Source organism: Mesitornis unicolor, unplaced genomic scaffold (genome assembly GCF_000695765.1).
Source record: "Mesitornis unicolor isolate BGI_N332 unplaced genomic scaffold, ASM69576v1 scaffold11712, whole genome shotgun sequence".
NCBI classification, from domain to species: domain Eukaryota; kingdom Metazoa; phylum Chordata; class Aves; order Mesitornithiformes; family Mesitornithidae; genus Mesitornis; species Mesitornis unicolor.
In genome coordinates this window covers 31,624-44,710 of record NW_010169896.1, presented here as the reverse complement: position 1 = coordinate 44,710, position 13,087 = coordinate 31,624, and the positions used below count along the sequence as shown (strand labels likewise).

Sequence of the window (13,087 nt, the reverse complement as noted above, 5' to 3'; positions counted from 1 at the left end):
CCATGCCATATCACTTGCAAATACAGGTGACCTGGAGCATGCTTGTCCCTTCTCCTTGTCCCTTCCTGCCCTGCACAGAGTGGTTTGTAGGGCCACTTCCCACTCTTAAGAAGGGAGACAAGTGACTCAGATCCACAAATCCTCAATGGGTTGGAAAATGGTGAGACATGTCTCAAGTTTTGTAATCAAAGTGTTCATTAAACAGCTCCAATCACCAGTACTGTGTTTACCGGTTTTGCTCAAGACAATCAGCTTGACAACCAGCAACAAATTAGTGGCAGATCAAACGACAGTAGCTTTTTCACAATAGTTGGCTTTATAGCTGACAACAATCGAAGATATGAGCCTTGGGTTACTTAAAGAAAAGGGGAGAGACTGGAAAAGAGAGGAGGACAGAAAGATGGAAAGACAGATCCTGGTTCTAGTGTCAGTCCTGCCAACCGGGGTGTTCAGTCTCTGTGAGCACTGTTTATATAGTGATCTTTTCCGTTTTTACAGATAGCTTGCCACCTCCCCTTAGTTAAGTTTCTTGCTTCTCATGCTAATTAGTCCCTGCTTTCCTTGTAAATTAGTACCCATGCTCTTTACAGGTTGGGGGGGGCAAGTATTTTCAGTCTTGATTGATACCTTCTAGGTGCAGGACTCTTGGCTTGGTATGTTAAAAAGGGAATTTGGTACAAAAGAGTGATCTGCTTATCTTATCTTCCAGAGTAGCATCGGGCTGTGAGGCCTTACCCTCACCCCAGGTGTCACTTGGGTGATTCAGTGCCAGACCACCAAGCACCCTGATACTCAGCTCTTGCCCTTGTTCAGGTCGGGTGCTTATCTGCCCAAGATAAGCACATCTCCCAGCCTCCAATCCTGTTACTCCACATCCCACACTCACAAGCCTTGTCCTTCACATTAGCACCTTAGAGGAACGTTTGAGACATTAACATATTGTCCGGACCCTTACAGGGAAGAGGGAAAATAAACCCTGTGTGGTCATGCCTGGCTCTCACACACAAATGCTTCATCCTCTCTGTGAGCACCCAAATATTGCAAAATCTGAAAGAGACAGGCACTTGAAGGCAGGACTGGGTCCTGAAGGGAGTTCACTTCCCAGATTTGTGTGGTAAAAGCAAGAAATCCTCCCCGTCTAACCACGTGGTGAGTCACATCAGCATAAGGCTGGTGACACCTCCCGGCTGTGTCCTTCTCCTTCCCATGCAGAAGAGTGCCTGCGGGCAGCCACCAGTCCACTGTACATTGCACAATCCCTGTACTGTAAGACTAGGTAAATACTGACGGGCGACTTTGTACTTTGCATTTGCCACTTGCGAAGCTTCCTTCTCCTTTCGAGACGCACACGCAGAGCCTAAGATGGTTGAGTTTGCTCCACTCTCAGTGCCACTGCAGAGAAGGCTTCAGACAGCATCAGTGGTTCAGTGGGTCTTCAGCTTCCTAGCTCTAGGTAAGAGACATCTCCTTTCCTTTCTCTGAGAAGCCAGAGCAGCTTTTTCCCCAGCCCTTTCCCTCCTCAACCCCAAGGAAGACCTGGGACTGAAGATCTGGGACCAAAGGAAAGTGGTATTAAAGGCATCATCTGGGAGCCTGCAGTGAATCCCAGGCCATCTTAGGATAAGTGATTGGCAGCAGATGCTGCAGTTGCACGTCTCTGTCTCACTGTATGAAGAGCAGTGTGGGAAGCTCCATCTCACTAAAGCAGTTCGATTTTTTTTCCTGGTTTTTTTTTGTTTGTTTTTTGTTTCTTCTCATCACCAGATCTGAGCACGGTGGCACTAGGGAAGTGCATGTCTGTGTGTCTGTGCTTGGGCATGTCTGCTAAACCCATTTTCAGCTTCTCCTGCTCTTTAGGTTTAGTGTTTTCCTGGTCTAAGGTCCTGCCCTGCTTAGCATTAGGTATTGGAAATATCATTCCTGTGCCTGAGGGATGGTCTGATGGGAATACCATGGGTGACTGCCTTGCAGCCCTGGGAACAGATACTTCACTTTTTACAGATGCCCCTGCATGCCCCAAAAGGGCATTTTTCCAGGAAAACCCAAGCAGGCTGCAGAAGAGACATATTGGCAAACTGTGATGCAGACAAACTCACTACTGCATGGAAAGCATCAGGTGCTGATAGAAATGAGAGACGTGCATTTTAGGATAGGAGGCACTAGGAAATAAGGAGATAGGAGACCCAGAGCCAGGTTATCAGAGAATGCAAACTGCCTGGGGCAATTTACAGCCCATCAGGAGCCAAGCTGGAAGGTGACATCCCAGAGTTTCCCATTGTCATGCTAATTCTTAATCTCAGGTGGAGTCTGTATAAAGAAGGCATAGTCTACGCTTCAGACCCCTATTAAGTTTCTGAGATAGCTGCATCCAAACTCTGCAACAGACCTGGGGCTGAATGGCCACCTCTGCACCAGTGTCTCGGGACTGTATCTAACCAGCCAGACTATGGTGTTTTGGGCTGCTCTGTAGCTCTCTTCTTGCTCCTTCTACGATGCTTGATGGGATGGGGCACAGTAGAGATGTGGCCATGATGTTAACAAGGGATACAACCACACATCCTCATTTGCAGCACAGATGCAGCTGGAATTTAAGATTTAAAGGTGTTTTCCCACAAAACATCTTGCACTGTAGGTTTGTCCCTTCTTGGTATTGGGTTCCAGCTGGCACTTGACTTTTCAGTGATGGAAATGACTGCTGGAGCCAGCTGAAAGCCAGAAAACAGGCAGGAGGGAGGAATTCTTTGCAGTCAGAGAGTAACGTGGTGCTGCTGGAAACACAGGCTCTGCCTGCTGCAGGGAAATGCAGTAGATAAGACCCAAACCCACACCTCCTCCATGGCTGGCCTTCCAGAGATTACTGTCTTTCCCTGGAACAGATTTAATTTGATTTTATTTTTCTTTTGTGGTACAATCTGAAGACAAAAGCAGTTTAAAAATGCTGTAAGAAATGCATTAGAAAAGTGATAACCAAACCTTGTGGAGTGATTCCAGCTGGTTTGCTTCATTTTACAAAATTCCTTTAAGCCTGTAGCTTTCCATCTGAAAGCTCCCATTTTTAAGAACTGCAAAAGCTCAATGTTGAGGGATACCCTTAATTTCATCCCATGAGCTGCCAAATACCCCATGCCACACACAGTTATAACCCTAAGAGATCAGACCTTCTGTAGGGAGGATTTGGCTGCCAGCTGCTCCTTTCTTTCTGTGTCAGGCTTCTGCTTCTGCTGCCAGAAAAGGGCTCCGAAAACACGTGGTCAGCTGCTGCCAGACATTTGCACGGCCCCTTTGACTGGAGATCCCAGCAGCCGCCGCTTGTCGTAGGCAGCTGTTGCTATGGTTGTGTGAACGCATCCTCCGAGAAGCCAACGAGGAGCTCATTCATTCTCTGCAGGGCGCTGAATGAGCGCGGGGCCGGCAGGGAGCTCTGCATGGCCTCTCCCAACAGGCAGGCATTGTCCCCGCTGCCGGTTTCTTGAGGATGCTCTCGGCAAGGGCACAGAGACAAAAGCTGCTGTTTGCTTCCCATGCTGACAGCTGCTGGAAGGAGTATGCATGGTATAAGGATGAGATGTAGGGCATGGAGTGGGGACCTCATTGCCTCCTCCACCTGCAGGATCCTAGTACTGACCAGTGCTTCCATGGGCATCCATTCAGACACACCATACAGAATCACAGAGTCATTATGGTTGGAAAAGACCTCTAAGATCATCAGCTCCAACTGTCAACCCAATACCACCATGCCCACTAAACCATGTCCCTAAATGTCATGCCTACACATTTTTTTGAACACCTCCAGGGATGGTGACTCCACCACTTCCCTGGGCAGCCTCTTCTTTGTTTTATACTCTTACTGTTATTGCATAATAGTTTCACAGTCCTATTTTGAGTCTTTAATGACCTAATTGAATGCAAACTCTCTTTCTTTGCAAGGCTAACATTAAGCCACTGTAAATATGCACACTACTTTCACTGCATTGGAAAATCTTCAAGAGCATACTAGCTGGAACACAAAATCACCAGAAAAATGTAGAATTAAAATATCTACTCCAAGTAAGCAAGATGGAAAATTCAGATAGGCAACACATGAAGCATTAGCGTAGGGCTAAACTCATGCAAACAAGCCCAGTGCAAGGGCAGGAAATCTGTGCACGCCGCCTCTGCAGATCCAGCGTCCGACACCCAGCCTTTGAACCCTTTCCATCATCAGGGTTGGCTCAAAGGGCACGCAGTGCAAGTGTAAGTCAGGCTCCTTCAACATCAGTGCGTAGTTCACAGCCTGGAACAGCCTGGCTGGGCTGTGTTGAGGGATACAGCATCTGTGCAGGCTGTCATCGTCAAGGACACCAGGTTGGGATTGGGGACCACAGCAGCATGCATCTTGCAGACCCTCCTGACAACTGCAAGAGGAGTCTGACTCACTCTGGGGTTGCTGCAATGCCAAAGATCTCTTTCTAAAGGTTTTTATGAAACAGATTTTCTTGTTTCATGATGAATGCAACAACAGCACTTTGATGAGACATGGTCTCTGTTTTGACCTGGCCAGAGAACTCATCCGTGTGCTTCTAGCCTGTGGCTCACTTGAAGCCCATGGCATGTACACGTGTTGTCTTTGAGATGTGCAGATTTTCATTCATGGAGGGACTGGCAGCTCACTACGAAACTACTTAACACAAGATACCCATCACAAAACTTCATTTTTGCTCAGTCTCTTTCAGGGAGTCCAGCCCAGGACACCACTTGACCTGTTAGGGGATCCAAGAAAGCCATCACACTGACATGAATGTGTCTTTTTGCTGACTGCTGTACGGTCATGGAAACGTGGAGTGCTGGGTCCTGGAGCATGAAGACCTGCTTCAGCAGCACCCCCGCTTGACAGGCTGGGTGCAGACCTTGGTAACCATGCAGTCCAGGAATGTCCTATGGCTGCTTCACCCAAAGCCACACCTTACCATGAACAAGCACAGAGAAACCTCCAAGCATCTGGCTTGAACAGAAAGTGTTAAGATTTAGGGTCTGTATGGAGCTTTCCTTCTTGTCAAGGGGCCTTTGATTTTGGCTTTAATTTGAAGGGGTCTCTCTTCACTTTCCATGGCAGATTAGATGGTGGAGCAGCTCATCTCAGCCCAGCCTAGGATTCTATGATTCTAAGCTAGAGAGCTTGTTTGGCTTATGGGTTTCAAAGTTGAATTTCTAATGAACCAATGACTTGCAGGTTTCCCCCCATCCCCATCATGATGCACATTGCCATCTGTTCCAGTGAAGTTTCCAAGACCTGACCGCCCTTTGCGGGATGCTTTGTGATCATAGTGGGCTGTGCATAAGCTGGAGTTTGGCCCCAGGAGCAAGATATCTGCTGAGGTTCCCTGGCCAAGAGCCTAATGCCAGGTTTATGATATCCTTTAAAGTGTTTGCCTGGCAGGTAGCCCAGAAAACAACAGTTGTTTGTAGAAAAGCAGATGCTGGGGGAAACATGGCTCTCATCTGGGCAGCTCTGAAATGGTCCTCAGTCCAGGGAGGGACAGGCAAGAAACTCTTTGCTTTCGCCATTTCCCTTTTGGGATTCCTCTCAAGGGAAGAAAGCAATGATTATGGGGAACAGCCTCACAACAAGCAAATACCCCAGCATGTCACCCAAACCTTCTGCTTTGTTCTGCAGAAACGAAGCAGAAGAGGCAAGGATGTGGCTTTAGGTTGTCCTTGCTGCTCTGCTTCTGGGAGATAGAGGGTGGAGGACAGGGACTGTGTGTTCTCCTCCAGCGTGGATTCAGGAAGAACTCGGGATTTGCAGGAATAGAAATAGATCTTGGCTCCTGATGTGCAGTCCTTCCCTCTAGCCCTTCGCTCAAATGGATGCAGGATTTGGCCCTTTCTGGTGTGGAATGTTATTTTTCAGTGTCTTGGAGAACAAGGAGACTCTCAGATGTGAAGAGTCACCTGTGTAACCTAAAGGAGGCCAGGTCAGTGCTGGTGAAGGGACCTTAAAGCCAGGCTGAAGACCATTAAGATGGACAGTAAGACTTAGCTGTACATTTTCTGGAACTTTCCTGTGTCTTTGGCCCCATTCACAGCAACTTTCAGACTGAGGATCCATGATGGGACACAAATGTGCTCCTTTCCCTCAGCAACCAGGACACCATAAGTTTTTACAAGCAGAAAAAAAGCATAATCCTAAGGCTGAGTGAAGGTCACTGTGTGCAAATTCTGCCCTGAAAAAAAAAAAAAGAAAAAAAAAAGAAAAAAAGATTTGCAAATTAATTGAGGGAGAAATTAATAATTATATTATTGCAAGATAAAGCTTTACTTGGATGATAAGTGCATGGATTTGGACCAGAATGACTCCTTCATTTTGCAGAATGCACTTTGAGCTTTGCACAGCGTGATAAAAAGAGCATTAAGCATTGCATAGTTTTGCAGCAGACCTGATGACCTGGCTCCCAGGTGCAGTAAAATTGCAACCTCCACATTGTTCCTCAAGCAGCATTTATGTGTCTGGTGGGCCCTTGGGCTTCGTTTCATGCTGGATGCTGTATTGCTCCAGAGTTATAAAGACTGTGGCGCTTGGAGGGAGTGATGCCGGGTAGGAGCAGTGATTTGTTGTGACCTCGAGGATGCACTGCGGGTTAGACCTGCTGCTTTGCAGAGAGCTGCAGTGTTTCCCCATCCTCTGTATCACTGCCTACTCAGGCACCAGTGTCTCTGTCTATGTGAGGACATAAGATCCCATTTCAGCTTTAAGGAGATTTAGGATCCTGTTAGATTATTGCTTTCCCCTCCCACTCCCCCATAGGAATTATCGGTACCATCATGCCAGTGTTTTAAAAAGGGGCAGGGATTTGTTTTTACGCGCGAAGCTCTGGGATCAGGGTGACCTATCACCAAAAAAAGACTACAAACTAGACCTACTTATTTATCCTTAAGTAAAAGCAAACAAGAGGTACAAGGAAGTCTTAAATGAGAGCATCGTATACCTCTTCTCTGATAGGCCTTAGCTGAGATGAGTTTAGAGATATGGTTTAGCAGAGGAGAGGTTATGGTTGGATTCGATGAACTTAAAGGTTTTTTCCAACCAAAAGATCCTGTAATTCTATAAAAGGTTCGATGAGATGAGCTGGGGGGGGCAGGTGCCAAGTGACTCTCAAACATGAAAATCCAGATCAAGAGGATGAGGGCACAGATACATCTAACTCACAGCTGATGCTAAAGCTGACCAGGGCATGTCCATCCTCATGTCCTTCAGCCCTGGATGCTGCATCTGTGATGAAGACCTAGAGAAGAACAAAATACATAACCATCACACATGATGCAGCCCGTGAGCTGCAGAAGGCAAAGGACGTGGATTAACTGGGATTTTTTAGCTGGGTCTTTCCCTTCCCAAGGCTTGCAGAAGGACAGATGGAGAAGGCACAGTACCTCCCAGGCACTTTTTTGGGCATCTGCTTTACCAGGTGGCAGCTTGGTGGTCATCAGTATCATCACTGTGCAGACAATGTTGGGCTTGGGTGGGATTTGATGTACCAAGTAATGCTGTTTTCACACAGACTTCTCTTCTTCCCATGCCAAAACACAGTGCATGAGGGGGGTGGGAGGGAGAGGGCAAAGCAGAGCACCGACTGGAAGCAGCTCAGAAAAGTCTTTAATGACTTGGGAAAGTCCCAAGTCATTAATGTCTGAGGGAATGAAATAGAGCATTCTTATAAAGTCTGTGATGACACTGAGGTGAAAGAACTGAAAATCCTCTAAATGCCAGGATTAAAGCTGAGAGTGAACCCGAGAAGTGGAGGAAAAAGTCCAAAATCAATAAGAAAAGAATCATTAACCTGTAAAATCTTATATATGGGAAGATCAAAAATGAAAAATCCAAGACACAATTAACATGAGGAATTGATAGCTCAGGACGAAGCTATTGGGGACTGTACAGACAGAGCACAGCATCCTGTTTTGCTGCCATTGCAAAATGCCAGTTGTCATCATGGGGTATTAAAAGGAGTTTTGGGGTAAAATACAGGCATTATTGTTGCAGAGGTCAGAGTGACTCCAGAAAAGCTAGACATCAAAGGGATAGAGATCTGGTCCACGAGGACCATCTGGATGCTGTGAGGTCCATCAGTTTTGTGGAAAGAGGGGGCTTCTAGAGAAATAGGTGGTTGGTGCAAGGATGGTGATTGGTTGCTCTCCAGATTCCTGGGGCAGATAGGAAAGAAATCACCTCTTTACATCAAAGGTGCCTTTACATAAAATAATTCAGCAACAAGCCCAGTGAAGGCTTGGGCTCCACCCCAGGTCCAAAGAGACCACGTCCCTTCAAGTGAATAATTCCTCTCCCAAAGTCCACCTCACCCAACCTCCAACTCACTGCCTGGCTTTTCTCTCAGCACAGTGCTGCACGGCTGCCTTCATCGCTCTCTTCTTCACCCGTTTTTGGCTGGTCAGTGCCCTCTACACTGTGTGGTGGTTCATAGACAGGGAAAAACCCAGCAAGGGTGGGAGGCGGATCCATGCCCTCCGGAACTGCGTCGTCTGGAGGTACATGAGGGACTATTTCCCCATCACGGTAAGTGCCACCGATTTCATCAGCTCTTATGAGGTTCAGGGACCAACTTTGTCCTTGGTGTTTGAAGGCAGTCTGGGGCCATCAGCTGTGGCATGGGATGCTTGGAGGTCAGTGTTGAGTGCTTGAGACAGGATTGTCTCACCAGCTCTCACATGACTACAGAACCCAGAAAAAATTTAGACCACCATTTTCACAAGCGCATCCTTTAACCATCTACATTTATGCACCCATTTAAGCTCACTACACTCCAGCAGCTCAGAAAATCTCCCCATTCCTGTTTCCCATGTGTACATTGAGACACTCCTGCTCTTCAGGTTTCTCAGCATTTACCCAGCAAACACAGGGTCAAGTTTTGACCAAAATCCAAGATGTCCTGGTGCCCTGTAAGATCAGCATCCCCTTATTCTGGGGAAGAGGTTGGATGGGTAAAGGTGGATATGCACTGAGCAGTCTCATAGAGTTGCTGTTCCACTGAGAGGGATTTCTGTGGCATTTCCAGATTTACTTTAATGAATGTGGCAGTGAATCTTTGACGTGAATCTTTATCTGGTATCCCTTTGGCATGGTATGAATGCATGAACCAGCATGAAGTCCTGCCTCAGAGCCATCACAAGTCAGTACAAATCTGAGCAATACAGCAGACAAATTCCTGGACCATGCAAAGGAGTGGGTTTCTAGGATAGACCAAGCTACGGGAATTTGTGAGATAATTCCTTTAATGAAACATTGTCTGTTGAGGAAACTTAGAAGGGATGCAGACAGCTGTGCCATGGACAGCTGTGCCTCATAGACTCACAGAATGGTTTGCATTGGAAGAGACCTCAAAGCTCATCCAGTCCAACCCCTGCCATGGGCAGGGACATCTCCCACCAGCCCAGTCTGCTCAAAGCCCCATCCAACCTGGCCTTGAACACTGGCCAGGGAGGGGACAGTCATGGTTACAGAAGTTAGGAGCTGGGTGCTGCAATCAGGGTAGAATGAAGTGGGGAGCCCAAACAGCCAAAGGACTCATCAGCCCCAAGGAAAAACAAGACCCCAGGCTGAGAGTCGTCCTGCACAGAGTAGGACCTAGGATAAGGGTGACTGGGAGTGGGAGCAAAGCAAAGACCAGAGATGACGTGCCCAAGCTCACCCATCAGGTTTCCTGCTCAACCAGGAGAAAGAGTCAGCTCTTTTGAATCCCAGCCCTGCACTTCAGGAGTAAGACTTGAGTCTTCTTTCTTCAGCTTTTCAGGAAGAAAAAACCCACACATCCCTGGTAAAACACAACCAAAGTTTTCAAGGTCCTTGAGTGCAGACTGCAAGATTGGTGTGGAAGGTGATTGATTTAGAGCAGAAATCAGAGGTGGGCACAAAATGAGAAGATGAGGTCTCTCTGGATCTCTCCTATCATTTCTGAGAGGATCTTATGCATACTTGTGTTACAACAACTCAGACAGGAAAACCTGTCTTTAAAATTATGGTGCCTAAAATGTATCTTCTGAAGTTACATCATCTCATTTTGCAGGCCACACACAGCTCAGTACCGTATTGACTCTAGTGCTACAGGTAAAATGGGGCTTGCCAAGCCAAAGCCTGATTACACAGACAGTGTGTCCTAGTAAAGGTTGCTCCTTTTCATCACAGTAGAAGCATCGCTTGATATTGAGGCAAAGTGCATCAGTCCAGAAGAACACCACCATGGGTGTACTTAGATCTGCCTGTAAAGACACCACCTCCAGGATACTCCAAAAGCTAATGGTGCACTAGGAAAATCAGAGCTTTTTTACTTCCCCTGATTTACCCTCCCCTCATTTCAATTTTCATCCCATCCCTCTTGGGTTGGTGAAGGAGCAAAGAGTGGTGGTGTCTATAATGTTGTCCTGTCAGTGGCATGAAGCACAATGCAAGTGAGCATTGCTTCTCATAGGACCTGGGTAGAGACAGATGTGCTGGGTTGAAACAGACCACCACCTTCCCTTTCCACTGCTGTGGATACTTCAAGTAAACCCACTAAATTCTGTGCTGGAAGCTGGTACGCACAAGCCAAACTTCCCATGTCTCAGCTGGGTGAAACATATCTCTACACGACCATCCATCCACCTTGCATGCATCCTACTGACACTGAGTTTCTTTGCTCAAAGACACAGCAGAAAGTGATGCTGAGGACTTGCAGTGAGTTATTTCATGGCTGTTCTCAGAGCTTAACCTGTGATTTAAGGGCTTCTGGATGAGCTTCAAAACACAGCCCCAAAAAGGCATATTATAGTCTTCTGGGGAGGAATGGGAACACATCCAAGGAAAGCTCATGGTGTGTTTTACCATAAGGGACAGGTAACATTTGGTGACATTGAGTAAGAAACACCTAAGGAGTTCCCAATAAATTATTATCAAGGTTGCCTCAGAAAATGCTACAATCACTATGAGCTATTTATGTGACTGTGATGTTTATATGCAATATATATTCTGTAAGTTATTTGTGGCCATAAGCTGCCACTTGGGCAATGTGACCAACCTCTCTGCTAAAACATACATGCCAGCTAAACACAGTGAAGCCTCTTCTCCTGTCCCTTTGTAAGGCCATGGAAACCTTACACTGCATTTTCTGTCTGTCCTCTCCTACCTGGGTGCCACTTACAGCCAGGGAGGACCTGGCAGGAAGACCAGTAAGACCAGTAGAGGGAGCTTGGCTACTGGGTTTGGCTGCAACTCCCTGGGTAAAGGCAGGGAGGGTTCAGTGGAGCCTTTCTCTCTGCTGATCTGAGAGAAGTCAGAGGAGGCTTTGCAAACAGCAAAAACCAGAAATATATTAAAAGGGTGTTATAACCAAATGATCACATACTCTTATTTCTTTAAAACATTTCCTCAGTCTTCCACACTTTAGTCAAGGATTTTCTAAGCCAGAATATAGGATTTAACAGCCCTTGCTGAATGTATCTGCTGCCTTTTTTCACTATGCGAGCATGAAAAAAAGGTTGGCATCCCCAGCAACCCATAGAAAAGATCTCCGCAGGTGAACCACACAGTGTGAACACCTCCCTGCTCGTTTCACTGGAAACTCCCTGATTTGCCCACTCAAATCCCATCCCACCTACCCATGCCACTCCTGGCTTTATACTCTGTTGTATCCTCCATCTGTCATCTTTTTTTCCACCTAAAAATCCCAAATGTGTTTGCTTCTTTGCATGCAAGGCATTTCATTTCATGTTGCTGAAAATGAATTGATTTGTTCCTACCAGAGTGGAAGTTAAGCATAGTAAATATTGCTTTTGCCATCCTGCATGCTGCTCTCATGAGGAGCTGAGCTGAGTTTTTGGTCTGAGCACACACAGCTGGATGCTCTCATGGACCTTTCACTTGCCCAAAACCCCAGCCAGAACAGAGGCAGAAGGGGAATGGGATTTGGGCAGTCAGATGGGGTGGGCACCCAGCACTCCAGGCTGTATTTGTGTGTAGGTTGAGTTCATTCAACCCTGGAGGATTAGTCATTCTGGGAAGATTAAATGTGGGTCCTAATCCTCCCAGATCCCGGCAGCAAACTTAGCGTGGCCAGGCATCAGTGTTTGGAGGCAGGAAGAGCTGCTGGCTGTTTTATTTTAGGAAGAGGCTTTAAATGCTGTCTTTAAAGGATCCCTGGGTGTGTTTGCAGCTGAGGAGGCAAAGAGAGGTTGGGATGAGCATCTGTTTTCTGGCGATCTGGGCAACTTTGCTGCAGTGAGCGTCTGGCATGTGGGAGTGTGCAGGCTGCGAGAGGTGGCTGCAGAGTGTGCAAGGAGCACCCTCTGCCGATGCCGCCCTCGCGCAAGGACCACTTTGCCACTTGTCGTTTTTCCCCTTGGAGCTGATGCATTTTATTTAGGGGTTTGGAAGCCTATAGCGTCAGGCAGGACCTGAGTGAATTTGGGTGATTTTAAAAGGAGGATGAGGAAAAACAGCAATGAGAATCCGAGGGGCTATCCAGTGCATTGCCTGGGAAAGTTATTTCTGCTTCACCTTCTTGTACTTTAACCCTGTTCCAGTCCTCATGATAGGCCTAAAATACTTGGCTGAGCTCATCTGGGTCTTAAAATTTGGAAAACATGCCAGAAGATGCAAAATTTATCTGTTTGGGGCAGGTTACTTTTGAACAGATATCCAGTGGTGCCTACTCTGGGTTTATGTTGCCTCATAGAGATTTTGGATACTGTGGACTGCTCTACCTATGCTGTGTTCAAAAAGCAGTTAATAATCTGTCTGCCACTGCCAGGTCTCTGCCCAAACCCGTACCTCCATCATGCAGTCCCTTCCCCATCATTTATCAGCATATCTTTATTAAAAAGGTACACCCATATAAACAAATTTCTCCATTACATGACCAGGCGAATGCACATCTTCACTGTTTCTTTTCCCCCAGACTCAACCCCTCCTGCCACTGTAAGACTGCTGTAACCAACCTCTGTCATACAGCCAAGGTGCTTCAATAACCTCAGTTGAGAAGCACCATGGATGTGCAGAAGGTGAGGACTAGGGTGATACGGAGAAACCATAAGTTTGACAAGATCCATCTCTACCGTAGTCTTC

General features: G+C 46.8%; 1 protein-coding gene across 1 annotated transcript in view; it reads left to right on the top strand.

Annotated features, from left to right (window-relative positions):
* The first annotated feature begins 1,362 nt into the window (after window positions 1-1,362).
* The window catches only part of MOGAT2 (monoacylglycerol O-acyltransferase 2), a 21,023-nt gene continuing 9,298 nt past the window's right edge, over window positions 1,363-13,087 (top strand). Inside the window, 2 exon segments of the mRNA XM_010179519.1 lie at window positions 1,363-1,453; window positions 8,370-8,548. Coding sequence (XP_010177821.1) covers window positions 1,363-1,453; window positions 8,370-8,548 — 270 coding nt within the window.